General features: G+C 43.1%; 2 protein-coding genes across 2 annotated transcripts; both read right to left on the bottom strand.

Moving 5' to 3' along the window:
- Nucleotides 1–737: 737 nt before the first annotated feature.
- Nucleotides 738–2928, bottom strand: LOC136949453 (E3 ubiquitin ligase TRAF3IP2-like). Its single transcript, XM_067243745.1, has 7 exons — nt 2859–2928; nt 2442–2662; nt 1997–2085; nt 1813–1881; nt 1532–1636; nt 1331–1405; nt 738–1140 (listed from the first exon to the last, which is right to left on the bottom strand). Exons 2-7 carry the CDS (start codon nt 2491–2493, stop codon nt 970–972), a joined length of 561 nt encoding a protein of 186 aa, XP_067099846.1. The 5' UTR covers nt 2494–2662; nt 2859–2928; the 3' UTR covers nt 738–969.
- A 2732-nt stretch (nt 2929–5660) lies between these two features.
- Nucleotides 5661–13790, bottom strand: fyna (FYN proto-oncogene, Src family tyrosine kinase a). The gene is made up of 11 exons (XM_067242716.1): nt 13544–13790; nt 12464–12560; nt 12058–12156; nt 11827–11930; nt 11541–11690; nt 11072–11236; nt 10362–10541; nt 9857–9933; nt 9534–9687; nt 7519–7650; nt 5661–7355 (listed from the first exon to the last, which is right to left on the bottom strand). Exons 1-11 carry the CDS (start codon nt 13788–13790, stop codon nt 7147–7149), a joined length of 1614 nt encoding a protein of 537 aa, XP_067098817.1. The 3' UTR covers nt 5661–7146.
- Between the last annotated feature and the right edge of the window lie 4150 nt (nt 13791–17940).

The following is a 17940-nucleotide window of genomic DNA, read 5'->3' as shown; positions in this document are numbered from 1 at the left end:
TGCTGTACAGTCTGCTACATATTTAGCCTACTACTCAGTTGCCAATTTGTCCTTTCTCAGGTTGACGTCAAACCAATCGTCACTCTTTAATTAAATCTGTGAAGATGTGTACTAATCTGTGGTTTCGAATGACTGCTTCAAAATAAACATTCTTTTCCAGCTATAAATACCTTAAGCAATGAGCAAAGTGAGCATTTGCCACTGTCTGTAAGGGCTTGACACAGAACAAGCCCTTAAACAGTGCCCTCTGGTGCTCTCTCTTGAGCCTTCATGTTACACAAACACCAAATCAACATGTCAGAGTGTATTGAGTGAGCACACAAGACATTAAAACTTCAGAAGGCTGCCTGGTAGTGAGTCAACTGTTTGAAGTATAGTAGACCAACATTAAAAAACTTTCACCCAAATTTAAACACTGTCGGTGGTGAGCTTGTAAGACTTGCATTTACAAATCTCTGCTTCGATGCCTACTGTATGATGTAGTTGGATCCAGATCTTGGCAGGGTGGGGACTAACCTTCAGATAAATAGACTACATTACGCTGTAAATACTACCTGTCTTGACATGCTAGGAACAATGTGCCAGACCGCAGGGAACTGGTGGACCAGTCTCAAATAAAATGAAGAGACCATGAGCACTGTGTTGCCGAACGAAAAGGGCATGAACTGAAAAATCACAGAACACAGCCGTATTAGAAAGAACAAACATCTTTTGAATCTTTATATATCAAACAACAATGGAAAAAGTAGAAAAAATGTATTTCAGAACGATTCAAATAGCAGGTAAGTAAATGGAAGCATTAACCTGTGAATGTAACAGACGTGGGTGATTGATTCTTACCACATGGGTGATTGATTCTAGCAGACAGAATCAATCAAGCATGTCACAATACTCTCCAATGACCTCTGTATGATTTATAGCCATTCAAACACACACACACGTGTTCACAGTGGTTTGAGCTCCAGATGTTTAGAGGGTGACGTGGCTGCCAGAGACCACAGGCCTGATGATGAGGGTGAGTTCCATGGGGACCGGAGGGGCGACGTAGCGCTCCTCTCGTAGCAGGCGCAGCAGGAGGTCCTCAGTGTCCTGGGGCCAGCGGTACACATGCGTGTTCTGAAGCCAGCCTGGGACATGCTTCTGAAAGAGTGTGTGTGTGTGTGTGTGTGTGTGTGTGTGTGTGTGTGAGAGAGAGAGAGAAAGAGAACAAGTAAGACAGAGATAAAAGAGAGTAAGGCATAAGTAATGAAAGAAAGAAAGACAGACAGAAAAGTAACACTTGCTATTTGATCATTTATCAATTATAAAGTCAACTTTTGATTTTTCCTACCAGAGTTGCATTGAGAAAGAGGACAGGGACAAATCTGTAATTCAGGCTTCCTTGTTGAATAAACTCATTCTGCATCTATGTGACAAACACAACAATGATACCTTGAGACAACAACAAAACACATTTAAAAATGTTGTTTCTCAGCACCATAAAGTGTTCAGTATATTTAGATTGAACACAAACACAATTTTTTAATCTCACCATAGAGTAAATGTACTTGGTGTGTAGTCCATGTCTGTCCACACCAGAGCCCTCAGTATCGGCCTTGTACTTGGGACTAATGGCAATAATAATAATCACTGATTGCTGTAATAAAAAGCATAGATACATATTTCTTACATGACCACTTCATAGTGCATATATCTGTGTCAGACCCCTTTAGAGCCACATAACTCCTACCTAATAAAGTAACAGGAATAGGATTCAAAACTACAAAATACTTACAATATACCTAATTAATCAACTGCATCCTGTTAACTTACATCTTTTAGGTAAATGTCCATCCACTTGTTGATGTCCATACGTCTGATGGGGTTATCAAATATGTCAATCTGTGAAAATCAGATAAAGAATTTTGGATGGAACATTATGAAAATAGAACAGAATGACACTTCTTCTGAATTGATTGTCAAAAGAAAACTCTTGACTGAGAAAAAAAACCCTCACCGCTGATCGGAAGCCTTGCCTGGTTAGGTATTCTACAAAAGGAACCATTTCTGCCGATGCATCCTCAGAATATGTCACAAAAATGTTTCCTGGGCAAAAAAGTCAGATGGGGGTCAGATGGCTAAGCGGTTAGGGAATCGGGCTAGTAATCAGAAGGTTGCCGGTTCGATTCCTGGCCATTTAAAAAAGACATTGTGTCCTTAGGCAAGGCACTTCACCCTACATCGGGGAATGTCCCTGTACTTACTGTAAGTCGCTCTGGATAAGAGCGTCTGCTAAATGACAATGTAAATGTAAAAAAGTAAAATGTAAAAAATGACATAACAAGTATTTTAACAAAGAAGTCATTCAAGGTATGAGTTTCAAATAAAATCAAACTTAATCTTATCTCCATGACAACAGGGGAAACGGTGATACAGGTATGCATTCTTATGTGGTGACTCACGACATTCGTCAGGCAGACTGATTGTCCTCCTCTTTTCCAGAGGATCAGACATGCCCCCTGCAGCCCCCCCTGAAGGGCTAGACTCTTCCTGTGCCACCAGGTTCTTGACGCTGACCTGAAACACGCCCTCTACAGGGGGAGTGGAGTACTGTGGAATGTTGATTGAGTAACTGGATCTCAGAAGGCCATAACTCTCAAAGTTGCCCTGAAGCTGTGGAACCCTTAAAGGTAAAGTAAACATATGGTGACCTTAAAGGAATGGGATGTGAGGATAAGATAAGAAGGATAAGAATGTGTACACATTTGCATACTATTTCTACATGACATTCTGAGCTGGAAAATATGCAAATATCTTGACAGGGGCAGTCCTCCTGCCTCCTCCTCCTTCCTGTCTCTCACCCCCACGGCTCAACTTACCAGGCTTGCGGCCCAGGCTGGGCTCTATTGTGTGGATAGGGAGTTGGCCAGTGACAGTGGTGGGATGGATAGTTATAAACCTGCTCCTCAGCTTCCCTCCACCCACCCTCAGCAGGGGGATACAACCTAGCATCAATGGTATGGCGGCCTATGGGCAAACATTATTTAAGCTGATAACATTTGTCATTCATATGTGTCAACCATTCAACATTTGTCTGTTTCTAGACAGCTGTCGTCCAGTAGGTTTTTTCATCTTAATGTAATAAAGCACACTTAATTATTCATAGAAGCTGTTTGACAAGCTGATTCACTGGAGTTGCCACGTACTGGGCTGACGTTCTCCAGAAACAGGATTGGGGAGCCCCAGTATACTTTACCAAACACGTGATATTTTACATGCAAAACAACAAAAAAACTAGAAAAAAACCACACTGTTAACTGTCATAAAATTAATATATTATTCCACATATGTGACAGGTCCTTACCGTAGGGGTATGGAGTAGAACAGTAGGGTTGCAGGTGATACTGATAGCCAACATCAGACCTGAGTGGTAAGGGAGGATCCAGATCCTCCTCCATGTCTCCATGTTGTTGGCCCACAGACTCTGTGTCCTGCCTGGGCTGTCCTGAGGGCTCAGCCTGACCAAGAGCACCAACCACGCAGTTCTCGCATGACCTTCCTTGTTGTACCTGTCTGTTCTTGCCACCAGCTCCAGTAACATGATCTTCTGGGTGTTTTCTGTGAAGGTGAGGGATATTATCATGACTCGTCACTCTCCTTTGTGCTTCAGTCTGTTTCAGTTGCTGTGGAGGGGGAGCTGTCCTGGTATCGGGGGATCTGTGTGAGCGCATGGACCCATGCATACTGTTTTGTTTGTGTGTATAGATGGATGGTGATGTTCCCAAGCCCTACAACAGCCCGTAACAGCAAAAGCACAGGTCCGGAGTGTTTGGTTTGTTGGCACAGCCGAGGTTATATGGTGTCCACCAACTTCTGCACATTTGTTTGAATTACAAAAAACGTTTAACTTGAGTTGAAATAGCACTTCTCCATCTTGATGTCAATGTTTCGATGGGAACAGAAACCTGTAAAAGGGACCAGTAAATGGAGAGATGTAAAAATCCTGGATAATTATTTTGGGACATGGTAAAAAGGTTCTAACAATAAAACAATGATAGTGTGACAGGTATGTAACAGACGTGGCCACGCTCCGTCACCAAGGTCTACGGACCGATGTTCACCACTCTCTGGGCTCGAACATGCCACCTCTGACTTGCCAAGCGCGACCACAACCAGCCAGGCCAACGAAAAGCTAGCTCTTCATTGACGCGGGTGGCCTGCTATATACTTGAGGAGTGAGTTTCACGGATTCACACCCGTTACAATAGCAAGCAAGATAGTTCTTCATATTCACAATTATAAAAGTCTAGTGTAGTCACACCTAAACAGGGTGTGGATGTTCTTGCCTGGATCACCAAGAAAAAAGTTTACCTATACTATCAAGGCAAGTTCATTTGTATAGCACATTTCAACAACAAGGCAATTCAAAGTGCTTCACATAAAACCATTAAAAGCATCAAAACATATTGCAAAAGAAAACAAGATTAAAAACAGTTAAGAACATCAATAAAACATAAAAAACAGTCAAAACAGTTGTTGAGTAAAATACCATACTATATGATTAATCAATCAAATGCTGCAACAACTGTCAGTAGGAGTGAGCCTCCATTGTTCTGACTCAGTGTCCTTTTAAACATAGTTATTTTAATGACTATTAAGCAGGCAAACTTTAGTTGTTAAACTATGTTAAGTTAGTTATGTTAAGTCCGATAAACACCCAAACAGTCCTAAAACACCCTTACCTTTCGAGAAATACCTTTCGGGTTAGAATAGGGTGTCATTATATGCTGTGTTTGTATGCAAATACTTGAATCGTGTATCATCCAATGAGGCGAAGGAGATCGGAGTTCAACTATACACTGGAAGTTTATGTAGGCTACCGTGCGGCGTCCGCTGCCATCACCAGTGTCACATGGGGTAAAAGAGGAAAAACAAGTTGCAGGCTTTTTTGTGTGTTTCGTATCAGTCGACACAACACACAGAAAGTAAAGAATGCTTAGAATGTAACTTACTATAAAACTATATGCTCTTAAACATATGATACGTATAGAAAAGAGATTCCTCGCTGTTACCTAGGTTATCATTACCTATGGAATGTGGATCGAACATGCAACACAACCTGCAGATGTAGAACTTGATCAGAATAGACTGCGGCCACGGCCACTCTGCTGTGAATGCTCAGCCACCTGTGCCATTTTATGCAGAACACATTAACAAAATCGATGAGTAAAAGTGTTTTATTACAACATCCTAGTTACAATAGTGTATCGTGTATGCTACCTGTAGGCTAGTATTTTATGTACCGCAAAACCATTGTATGCAGTAATATGTAAACCTGTTGTCAAATTCCAGAGAGCTGTTAGGGTGTCTAGGGGGGGGGGGGGGGGGGGGGGGGGGGGGGTGCCGCCCCCCCAACCACAACACGGACATATGACGTGGCGTGGTTGGCGCCCTTTGCTGGTAGTGCGGGACGGTTAACAAACTAGTATATATTGAGTAATATGACTGAAATTGTCAGGTGTCTGAATACCTTTTCTGTATCAGAAACCTGACCAATATATTTTACTGCTCATATTACTAAATTGTGCAATGGTACATTGAAATCAGTCATTCAGTCTCTGAAACTGTGTGCAAAGCTGGTACAAAGAAGAACAAATACAAAAGAGCCAGTTGCCATGGAAGTTATGGTAGGTTGTTTATTTCAAAGCCAGTTGTGTATAACTGAGACAAAGACAATAAATAACATAGGGACCAAAACATATCCCAAATATCTACTGGGCGGTGTTAAATAAATTATGCAAAAACTATGGATTCTCTGACCAGTTTCTTCCCACAAAACAATAATAACAAACCTGTAAATACTCAAAAAGAGATGGCATCAAATTCTACGTTGTCTTGTCATTCAGAGCATGATCCATTATGAGTGTTACTTGGGACTGTGTTAAGAACCTATGGCTAGGCATCTGAGGTTAAAGACAGTATCAGTTACATTAACTTAACTTGTTTGGTCTCACATACACAACATGTTATTTCCAAATACACATGATTGAGAAACAAATATTTATCCTTCATTCCAGTCATTAAAATGGCAGTTTATGTTGGTTTGGCCTTATAAGCAAAGGACATACTGTATGTTCAAAGCATAATTCTTACACAGCCTGCTGCCATTACAATATGCAACAAACATACACTATTTAAAATATTATTGTTATAAGCAATCGGTCTAACAATCTGTCACTGTGTGTAAAGGGCTGCAATCCCTCCTCACAACAGCAAGACGCTATTATGAACTAAGGTTACTCTAAGCTGGTTCAAAATCATTGGCTGAAGCACAAATACAGATGGAGGCACTGACAGTGCAGGTGCCATACAAGTCTGGTGTGGAAAGAGGTTCATGATGCAATATAGGCATTTTGTGTTCAGAAAGCATGAAGGCATTCCCTTACATTTTAGGAGTATTACTAAACATAAAAAGGCAAGAACGGGTGCTATAATACATCTAGTTCCTTGAGAAGACAATAAGAGTCATCATTATTAACCTCGTAAAAAAGGTTGGTTGACTCCCAGAGAGCGGTTTCTGGGATATTCCAATGCACAATTTCAAACGAGAATCATTCCTACACTTAAAATCACCATTTTCGTTTTCAACTGTGACTAGTACACTTCGCTACAAACCATAATTCTCACTAATCTTGGTCTGGATTGAAAAAAAATCCACACATTTCCAAAATATAAAAAGTAATAAAAGTAAACAGAACAAAAAAAAACTGGGATAAGTAAACAAGCATTTTATATTTACACTAAATACAAGTACACAACATGTCTCATCCCTTCCACCACACCCATTCAAACCTAGTATCATCCAGGCTTCCTCGAACAGCACTTTTTGATGGGTCTTAGTCTGGTCAGTACTGCATATCCCTCTCAATGGAAGATGGTGCGGGTCAGGTCAGAAAGCAGGAACGAATCTCAGAGAGGGAACTGGAAGTTGGAAAGTGATACTAAGTTGTCTTTGCATTGCAGTGGTGGCTAGGGTCCCTGTATCGGACATAGGTTGTCAGTCTGTCAAGTCATTCATCTCACTGCAGACAGATTAAGTGGTGATGGTGGAGGTGGTGGAGATGGCGCCCTCTGCTGGTCGAGACAGGGCAGGTAGGGATGGGTCACTCAGAGGTTGTCCCCTGGCTGGTACTGTGGCTCCGTGGCTGTGAAGTAGTCCTCCAGGAAGGCCTGCAGGTACTCGAACGTGGGCCTCTCCTCTGGGTCCTTCTTCCAGCACTGCACCATGAGCTCATGCAGGGAGATGGGGCAGTCCTGGGGGCAGGGCATCCTGTAGCCTCGCTCCACCTGCTCCAGCACCTCACGGTTGTTCATACCTAGATTGATACAGCACATCATTAGGGTTGGTTAGATACAGAAAGACAGGCTGGACACACATTGTTAGGTTGATTACAGTGTGATATTGAAGTATCTTTAGTCTTGAAACACGATGCACACACACACACACACACACCCCCTTACACACGGAAACACACACACCTGGATAGGGCACTCTGCCCTTGGTGACCAGCTCTGTGAGCAGGATGCCGAACGACCACACGTCTGACTTGATTGTGAACTTCCCATAGAGAGCAGCCTCCGGTGCTGTCCATTTAATGGGAAACTTAGCACCTGGAAACAATCAGTAATCAGTAAACCATCCTGTAGGAGTCCATTAGAAAGGGCAGTAGTACAGTACTTGTGTCTAGTGGGTGTTTTGAATGAAAGTGAGCAATAAGTAGGCCAATGTACAGTTTGGTTTTCCTCATCCACCACCATTTCAACAGTCTACACAATCCATATAACACTCGTTTATGGGGGAAAGAATTTATTATTTAAATTCCTATTACTCCCATTCAGTTTTTGTATTATTCTTTTTCCAGTATTTTCTTCCTGTGCCTAATCCTAACCAGTTTCAAACAAACAGGAGTCTTATCATGTTCACAGGGAGACTAGGGCAGTGCATCTCCATCACTGAGGACGATGCGATACACATCTCGATGCACTGCCAACGATCCGATACATTAAAGATACATAAAAGCAACTACTAATGCGATACGATTCACCCCTATTGCGATGCTGTGCGATTTGACACGATGCGATTCAATGAGATGCGATGCTAAAGAATATGATGCTATGGAATTTAATATGGTACATTATGATTTATTTGTCAGACAACAAATCATCAATTAACTAAACAAGTGAAAGGTTTACTTCACATATTAAACAGTCTCTGACAAAAGATAAAATAACATCAGGCCTGGACCTTGCCTTAAACCAGTCCTTCTTTCCTGTTGTGTTTTCTGAATGTAAAAAAGGGTAAACTATTACTGGCAGTCACAAGCTGCTGTAAACAGTCATAACACCACACACTAAATTGAACTCATACGTCCTACTTTAAGGTTTTTCTCAATGACTCAGCTATCCCTCGTCTTATTTTGTTGTACACAACAAGGATTTGTTTCTTGGAGAATAGCTTCCTATTCTTGCTAGGGGTACCGGTGGAGCTAGCCACTGACTGTAGCCATAGCTGAATCCGAGGGGGAGGCAGACGTCTCCACACAAATACCATGTAGCCTCTTCAGGTGACTACCTAAATTAGCCGTGCTCCCTGTGTACTTTATAGCAGCACGACATATCTTGCCAATTGCATGGGTATTGTCAAATTGCCCATCTTTCTTGTAAAATCCGAAGTGTTGCCAAACCTTGGATTTATTGCAATTCGTAGGAACGTGTAATTCGCCATGATAACACTCGACCGAACACGCCTCCAACTTGCGCGAAACTTGGCCGAGAGACTTGACGAGAATCGGCCACTGACAGCAGTGGAGATGAGAGCACGATTAAGAAACAGTTAGAGAGGAGGATTCTATCTAAATATAAAATTAATGGTCACAAATCATTGGTCACATTTCTAAATACTAAATGGTGTTCGCCTACACACGATTCTATATAAATACATCGGATTATACCGATGCAAAAACGTTAGAAACGATGCATCGCCATTCATCCCACATCCGGTGCACACTTTTTTGATCCGGGCCATCGCATCGTCAGCTTTTATGCCGATGCATCGATGCGAACCGGTGAATCTTCCCACCCCTAAAGGAGACAGTTGATGTGGAGGTTTGCCTGGTATGCTCTTAGTCAGCTACCTCCGGGAATAGAGTTCATTTGGGTCAGGGTGTGCCTTCAATGTGACTGACTGATATAAAGAGACCTGCCCTCTTGCCTTCCTCCACATCCTGTAATGTGTAGTCTGGTTCTTCACAGAGCATGAAAGATTACATGGCCTACTATTACAATCATGCAATGGAACCGGATTCATTCGACATTAACATTATCTTGTTTAGGTGAGAGTGAGTGCAAAGGTTTCTCAAATGTCTCCTACACACAGCAACCCCACTGTTGCTTACAAAATTGTTGCTCAGGTAAGCTCATTGTCATCATCATTGTTGTAATCATCATAATCATCATCATTCATTAATCCAGACTACCGTAGAAGGGATTTATACCTTGTCGTGCTGTGTACTCATTGTCCTCTATGAGTCTGGCCAGACCAAAGTCAGCGATCTTACACACCAAACTGTCTCCAACCAGGATGTTAGCAGAGCGCAGATCTCTGTGGATGTAGTTCATCCTCTCAATGTACGCCATGCCCGCTGCCACCTGGGAAATCATGTTAGATCGTCGATCATTTCAGTCAAGTCCATGTGATGTTTTTTTCAAGATGGCTGAGGTAGTAATCATAATGAGATCTAGGAGAATATCTTTGCTAGCAATTGGGCGTTAAGTGCTATGTATCAAACCAGTCTGTTTCTGGGAGGAGGTGAGATACCTGAGCAGCCATGTCTACCAGGTTGGGAAGCTTCAGTCCTCGTCCTTCTCCGTCCTTCAGGAAGTCAAGCAAACTCCCTGGTGTCCACAGACAGAGAGACAGAGAGACAGAGAGAGAGAGAGACAGAGAGAGAGAGAGAGCGCGAGATAAAGTAGGAGAGAGAGAGATATGAGTAGACTCATAGTCACAGATGGTCACCTGCTCGGCAAACGCAAAACTCTTGATTTGAGTCAAAATTGAAAGCAGCCGATGCTCATGCTAGGAATTGATCGGAGCACTTTGAGAACGATTACTGTGGGAACTGACAAAAGCAATGCAAAACTGAACGACGTCTGTCAGGCCTAAACGATGACGACATGGGCGTGAGAATATCTCCCTGACTCGCTATGACGTGCCAAACGTGACACTAACACACCCCGCAAGGAGTGACAGATGAGGGAAAGAGACAAATGGAGCGAGCGATCGATAGCGCTCGAGGGGTCAGTAGCCGTATCTCTGTCCCCACCTTTGTTCATGTACTCGGTGACGATGTAGATGGGCTCCTCCGACACCACGGCGTACAGCTGCACCAGCTTGTCGTGCCGCAGCTTCTTCATGATCTGGGCCTCCTCCAGGAAGGACTCAGGAGACATGGTGCCCGGCTTCAGGGTCTTCACCGCCACCTTGGTGGTGCCATTCCACGTGCCTGCAAGCAGGGGGGAGAGTGCGTGTGTGGAGGGGGGGGGAGGAGGATAGAGACACGCGCAGGCTTTATTTTAAATCAGTAGTGACATGAAAAACGTTACCTTTAACACGACTGGAAACGCTTCCGGATTGATCGTCTAATGGAACGATTTTAAAAACACTCTAGGACACACAGTCAGTGCCTTATTTCACGTTTAATCTCAACGACGCTTGGAATTGAATTTAATCCAAAACTCCTAATCTAATGTTCCACCTTCCAATCCAATAAATACAAATTACATCTGGAATCCAATTTTACCCATGATCAAGATACCCGTGGCTTAGAACAGAGAAGACCAAGAAAGTGAACCAGATACAGACCTGTACACTAGTAAACATACATGTTGTCCTGTTTACATTAAATATTTTCTACTCATAGTCTTCGTGGTGTTGTTCATAGTCCAGGCAGTCTGCTTTAGTCACTACTAGCCTATATCAGTCATGGTGGTCGGCTTAATCCTATGGTAGCCTAGCATGGCCAGTGACACATACCCATCCAGACCTCTCCAAACTGCCCGTTGCCCAGACGTTTGATGAGCTGCAGCGACTCCCGCGGGATCTCCCACACGTCTTTGGTTTTGACGGACAGGTCGGCAAGGCGGGGCATGCCCTTGTGGCAGGGCACGATCAGGCGGCAGCACAGCCCTGCTGCTCTGGCTGGAACACATTCACTTTATTGACAATTCTGGAGCGCAGAGAACAAGTACACATTTCAAATTCTTCTTCTATAGTTTTGTCCTTGTGGTTTTGTTACTGGTGCTACTGTAGCCTTAGAAACATCAACATACTGTTATTCTTCCTGACTATAGTTAGATACGGTGAGGAACTATAGTTCTCTTGGGCAGCAGAAAACCCAGATTACTGATGCTTTCAACTCCACAATGCATTGGGTGTGCTGGACTGTCTGGTTATGTCTGGTGGTGTACTGTTCTCCAGGTCCACAGTGGCTGCAGAGTCTCACCAGAGTAGTGAAGCACCAGTTGCTGCAGAGTGTCAAACTGGGCCCTGGTGGTGATGTAGTAGCCGCCACTGTCCAGCTTGCGGATCTTGTAGTGTTTCACATGGTCTCCTTTGATGTCATCCCAGTCCTGGATGGACAGTGAGAAGGCCCCTGACCCAGACACATGGTCCCACAGTTACATCAGAGCATGTGCGTGTGTGTGTGTGTGTGTGTGTGTGGGGGGGGGACTTATCATACAGGAGGAAAGTAGTAGTCGATCTGTATTCCTCATGTATATGTGCAGTACCTTTAGTGGTTTCACTCTCTCGGATGAGGAAGGTTCCTCTGGGGTTGCCGTTGGACAGCAGTTGCCTCTCTGCATCCTTGCGGCCCAGTTTACCAAAGTACCAGCTGTAGTGGAAAATACGGAGTTAGTATTTTAGATACATAACGGCATTTTCCAAATGTACTGCAAGATGTTTTGCTTGTTGTGCATGTCTGTGAGTATGTTTTAGGGCTGAAAACATTAAAAACTCACTCCTCGGCCTGGATGGAGTCCACTGGAGCCACGTAATTACTGGGAATGTAACCAGTCCCACCCGTAGTGAGAGAACGAGCCTCCCACCAATCCCCCTCACTGCCAGAAAGGAAGGGAAGAGGGTTAGAGAGATGAAAAGAGAGTGATAAAGAAAAAAGAAGAATGTTTTTTCAAACCTCACAATGATCCACACATTCTAATAAGCCTATCCTATCTTATCAACCACACAATGGTCCCGTACAATCATGATTTCAGAAGATTAATAGAAAAAAAAGCATATGGAACAAAACACACAAAAATACAGATGTGAAAACAACCCCCGCCACACACACACACACACACAGACACACGCACACCCACATCCCCGCCCGAGATCTTGTCATCACTGGGATGCTTTCACACTTACGTGCTGTTTAGAATCTGGAACTTCTCTCCTTTCCTGAAGCTGAGGTCATCCTCTGTCCTTGCCTCATAGTCGTACAGAGCCACAAACAGAGTGACCCCTGCAGGACACAAAGACAGATGGATGACACGTGTAAAAAACAGAAAGACTTTCATAAGCTTGAGTTACTGAGTAGAGTTTCCTGTGGGGTCAGTATATTCCCATAGCATATCACCTACATAACATCATCTCATAGCTGATGAAAGTCCTGAGAATAATTGCTGCTTTTGAGTGCTGTCCCCAAGAGTAATTTGAGTCTGATCACAAAACAGCTTTTAAAAAGTAAACTAGTTTCCTGTTCAGTCAACCATGAACAGTTTATGGTTATGGTAAGTCTCACATGTGATTTGATATTTCCCCCGTGTCTCGATATATCCCCCAATAGATCGGGAACTGGAAGAGTGATTTAATTTCCTGATTTGCTAAGAAGAATCCCAATGCAGTCATGCTAGTTCCACTGCTCCACTGACCCTTCAACCGCACCTGATGATGTCACATCTTATATGTCTCCCCTACTAGTGAGCTAAAGTCAGATGCGATTTGTAACCTCTCTAACCTTTGGAAAAGTCTACTTGCAACATTTCCTTCAGATGGATAAATTCCCTTCTGAACGATAAATAGTAATGTTAGAATCTTCAAAATGCTGATTTGCTAAGACTTCCCTGGAGAAGATTTGTTTTCACACAAACAATCTCAAGAGTTGGAAGTGCTGACTCTGCACCGCAGAGATTTGTGTCAGATTTCACCCCAAGTAGTTTTCATCAAAGCAGGGGGGAGTTGATCATTTATGCACATATCAGATCAGATTTTCCAATCTACAAAGTCTGTGAGAGAGACTGCAAACCTGTTACTCTACCCTTCATCAGATTTACACAATTCAGCACAATGTCTGAAGTTAGGGCTTCCAAAATTTGTCTTTTGATGAGAGCCTGAAAGCCTCTGGCCATTGCCTTTCCCATGAATTCCCAGCCAATGGACACTCATCCTAGTTAATACAGCATGAAATGAAACACAGGAAATCCCAACCACACCCCGACCTCTCACCTGTCCCTCCACGGGATCGAAGTGTCCCGGACTGTGAGGATGTGTGCACCCCTCCGAAGACGGTCACCCCCTGTGTGCTTGCGGCGTGGAAGTTGTTGTAGTTGGGGATGGTGGTGACCCCAAAGCTGGGGTAGTGCTGCGGCGTGGGGTCGGCTCCATAGCGGTACCCCGAGCTCTGGGTGAGACTGGTCTCTCTGTCGTCTGTGAGTTTGGCTGCTTCTTTATCCTTACATTGGACACAGCCCATTCTCTACTGTCTGCAAGTCAGGAGAGGAAAGAGGACAAGAAAGCAAACGAAGGGGAAGGAAAGTGGAGGAGAGACAAGAAAATTAGAAAGGAGCCAAAAGGAAAACGGTCTCAAGGCATTCCACTGGGTATTACGATTCAAAATTCCATTATGGTGAATTTTCCTTGGGGAGACACCAGGGCCAACCAGAAAATTGTACCAATTAGAATGAAATGAAACACATCACGTCAAATCCCATTACTGATTATACAGAAGACTCTGATATGAATTGGTAATGTATACAGTATTACACCCTAGCATGACAAGTCAAGCAGCTGTGCTGGACTAATTTGATTATGTTAACTACAGCAGGACTATATTTTTGTATTAAGAATGTTATGGGTATTCTTTAAAGTATGTAATCCAGGTTTAACAACCTTAATCATCTTGTTAGGCAATATTAGTCTAAGAAAAAAATGTATGCTCAGTAGTTGCGTTTATGAGATGACAGAAATACTTTATTGTTGACTGTTTCATGAGGTCCACACCCTACTATAAATAAACCATATGAAGCTTGTATAGTTATCTCTCTCACACACAGAAAAGAAAACAAAAACAGTCAAACAGCCCAGCTCCCAGCCTTAAGGCAGTAGCTGCATTGAAACAACCAGTTTGGCTTCTCTAAAGCTACCCTATTCCCTTTAATGATTGACACAATCAGTTTTGGCAATTCAAAAAACGTTGCGGTCTTGAAGGAACTAATAAGACTAATGCATGTTCCAGATAGCTACAGTTAGGTCCATAAGTATTTGGACATTGACACAATTTTCATCATTTTGGCTCTGTATACCACCACAATGGATTTGAAATGAAATTAAAGCTGAAAGTCTGCACTTAAAGCACATCTTGATTGTTTCATTTCAAATCCATTGTGGTGGTATACAGAGCCAAAATGATGAAAATTGTGTCAATGTCCAAATACTTATGGACCTAACTGTAGCTCTCCTCTAAGCTGCAAGAGCCTGAGCAACTGGATAACCTGCCTAGCTGGGTGGGCAACCTGAAGAGTCATCCTCCATCACCACCAGGTGACTTCAGCGACAACGTTCATTCAAACTTGTTTACCTCCTCCACTGTGGCCGGGCAGAACTACACCGGCTAGCTTTCCACTGCTGAGGGCATAGTTTGACACCCCCGGTTGAAGCCCAGTAGGAGACAATACACAGACCCCAGACCCACTGTTCTCAACCCACAGCCCCGGTGGGGTGGGAACGGGTCACCGGTGCTGACACCATTATGTCAGAGTGGCTCAGCATTACTAGTCACAGGCTCGTCTTGTGAGAAATGGCAAGACTGGTAAAGCAGATTGAAAATAGAAGGTCAAGGTCTTTGCCCCCGGACAGTGATGGCAACAACACAGCCTTATCAAAGTCATGGAACAGTGCCAGCAGCAAGCGATTTCTTTTCCAGGTATTTCATCAGCTAAAAAAACTAGCTTTATTGAATCTAGCCAAAACAACCCCAGCACCTTAATAACATAGACGCCGTCAACAAAACTGGTCATAATGCGAGTGAATGACATATTCCTATACTGTCAATCAAAACATAGTGTGTATTTGCAAACCTGAATCCCAATTACTACTACTGATTCCAGATGGGATGGATTAGCTTCACTTTCTTGGTGGTGCCGGTTTCTAAACAAATTCTAGTCCACGATGCTGCTGTAACTGTGGGGAACAGCAAAAGCAGAATAGTCAGGGGAGAGACTGTGATCATCCAGGACTGCACAGCCTAGCCGGGCTTTACAAGCGGTGTACAGGAAAGCCCGCAGAGAAAATGCTAACAGATGTGTTGTTTACAACATACCGCTGCTAAAACAGGGTACAGCAGAACTGCTAACTTGTGTATAATTTGAAAACCGGAATATTTGCATCATTCCTGAAATGTATGCATGTTTTCCTTTCAGATACAGGTTCTAAAACGGCAGTCTGAACATTTCTTGTGACCGTCAAAACACCCCCCACTACTGGGCAGACAAGCACAGACACACTAACTACAGTGCTTTGACACTTACCTACGGGAAGCTGTTGTGTCACTGTGTCCAGTTCTCTATTGGGTCCACATTGCTTAGCACAGAGCACAACGGAGCCACTGCAGATACAAGGCAGATTTATTTGATTCATTACAGTTTGAAATGAAAAGAGAGAATGATATGACGATTATCTTTCCTGTATAATCCTCTACTAACCATGATGCTTTGATGACATTAAAATCTGGTAATCTGTAAATGATAGGATAATCTTTCTCTATGTACATATTCATATCTATCAGCATACCATATATGTACAGTATATTCTCCTTCTTAGGAGGCATCTTTAGGTATTATACCATATCACACTGCAACTGTTTTAATGTCTTCATGTTTTGATGTCATCATTTTCCCAAAAGGGGTACAAAATAACTATTACTTCTATAAGTAACTAGGCCTGGGACGAGAGGAGCTTTGAAATAAGCATGGCAGGAAACTACGGCATCCGTCATTGTCTACATGTATGCTTTGTCGATCTACTGGGTTGATAATGTGCTTAATAAACATTTGCATATGAATGAATGAACCATGCCTGCATCCATTTGGGTGTTATGGGTAAAGTTACAGGAAAAGACAACGGAAATCAGAAATGTTGGAAAAGCAAGAAGATGATGGACTACACTGTGAAGTGTTCTACATATTCAGATATAACTTTCCAGCTAAATGCTCAAGATAGGTGCACTGCTGTAGGTTGTTAACATTTTAAAATGGCTTCATAGGCCACAATATTTCAACTTGAGCTGTGAGTCGTGACTGAATCTACCAATCACTGTATGTGGACAGTTATCTGAGCCCAGTCACACAAAACCTAGCTCTTCAGCTACACGTGCCCCACTCAAATCCAGAGATATGGAAAGGCTCTGATTCAGACCAAACACATACTCCGACTAAACCACACATGTTCACCCTCAGTGGTGCAGGGTATCGCATGACCACCTTGGCATAACAAAGAGGCGAGTCAGGCTATTTTCAGACCCAAACAAGCAGCTTGCCTCTGTGAGGAGGACCAAACTGCCATAATGAAGAGCCTCCTATGAGGACACCATTGTAAAAGGTTCCACTGCTAAAAGTATAAGGCACAAGGACGAGAGGAGAGGAGGGGCACGGGGGTTTGGGGCGTTCTCTTTGTGGGGGTTTGTTGGGACTTTGTAACTAGGAATAATAAGCACTTCACACTCAAGCAGACGGAGAGCCATAAACACACACACATCCATACCCACACACACTGTGTGAGAATAGAGATTCCTCAATCTGCAGAGGTTTACTATTGATGATCAATATTTGGTGCCAGACTAATGGACGTGAAGCTTTTACTTTGATTTAAAAATCTGCACAGCGCTGGATTAGACTTTGTCAACAGTCCTGGTAGAATGTTTCCCATACTGTAAATGGTTGTTGAGCACGTTGAGCTCCTGTCCTCACTCCTATCCTGATCCTTGAGCACTTGATCAGGTTTGCTGCTTAATCGGCACACCGGAATGGGTACCGGGGTAAATTAATTTTATGAAGTGGGCGGCTTTATTTTTGCAATCTGGATGACCTGTGCTTTAATCGCCTAACAAATCACAGAAGACCTTCACAAGCAGGGTTCACTAAACCAGACCTACTGCCCACATGGCTGGAAGATCAATGTTGGACATAGGATAGAAAGTGTCAGTGGGGGTCACATGCATCAGCAAACATAGTCTATAGCAATAGGTACAACCCATATTGTTGTTTTGCCAATTCATAACTAACCCTTTTCATTGCGTTTACAATATGATAACCCAGCTAATGATGGAAGTGTTGAACACCAAAGAACAGGACATGTCATGCCCTTGATTAATTCCATGTCCTTGATCAGATCAAAACACAAAATGTGTTTCATTTGTGGACAAGGCCGGTCCTCTTCTTGATTTTTGAACCCTGTGGAAACTAAATCTGAACAGGCTTATTTAATCACAAATCATGATGTGATTTAATAAACTACAAGCCTGTCACTCTGTCAAGTATGGGCTGATTCTGTTCTCCAGCCTAATGAAAGAAAACAGGGACACCCCTCCCACACTCCCATCTCTCTGAAGTGCTCTCAATATCATTTAG

This window comes from Osmerus mordax, chromosome 9 (assembly GCF_038355195.1).
Source record: "Osmerus mordax isolate fOsmMor3 chromosome 9, fOsmMor3.pri, whole genome shotgun sequence".
Taxonomy (NCBI): Eukaryota; Metazoa; Chordata; class Actinopteri; order Osmeriformes; family Osmeridae; genus Osmerus; species Osmerus mordax.
Note: the sequence above shows the minus strand (reverse complement) of the source record. Positions and strands in the feature narration are given on the sequence as shown.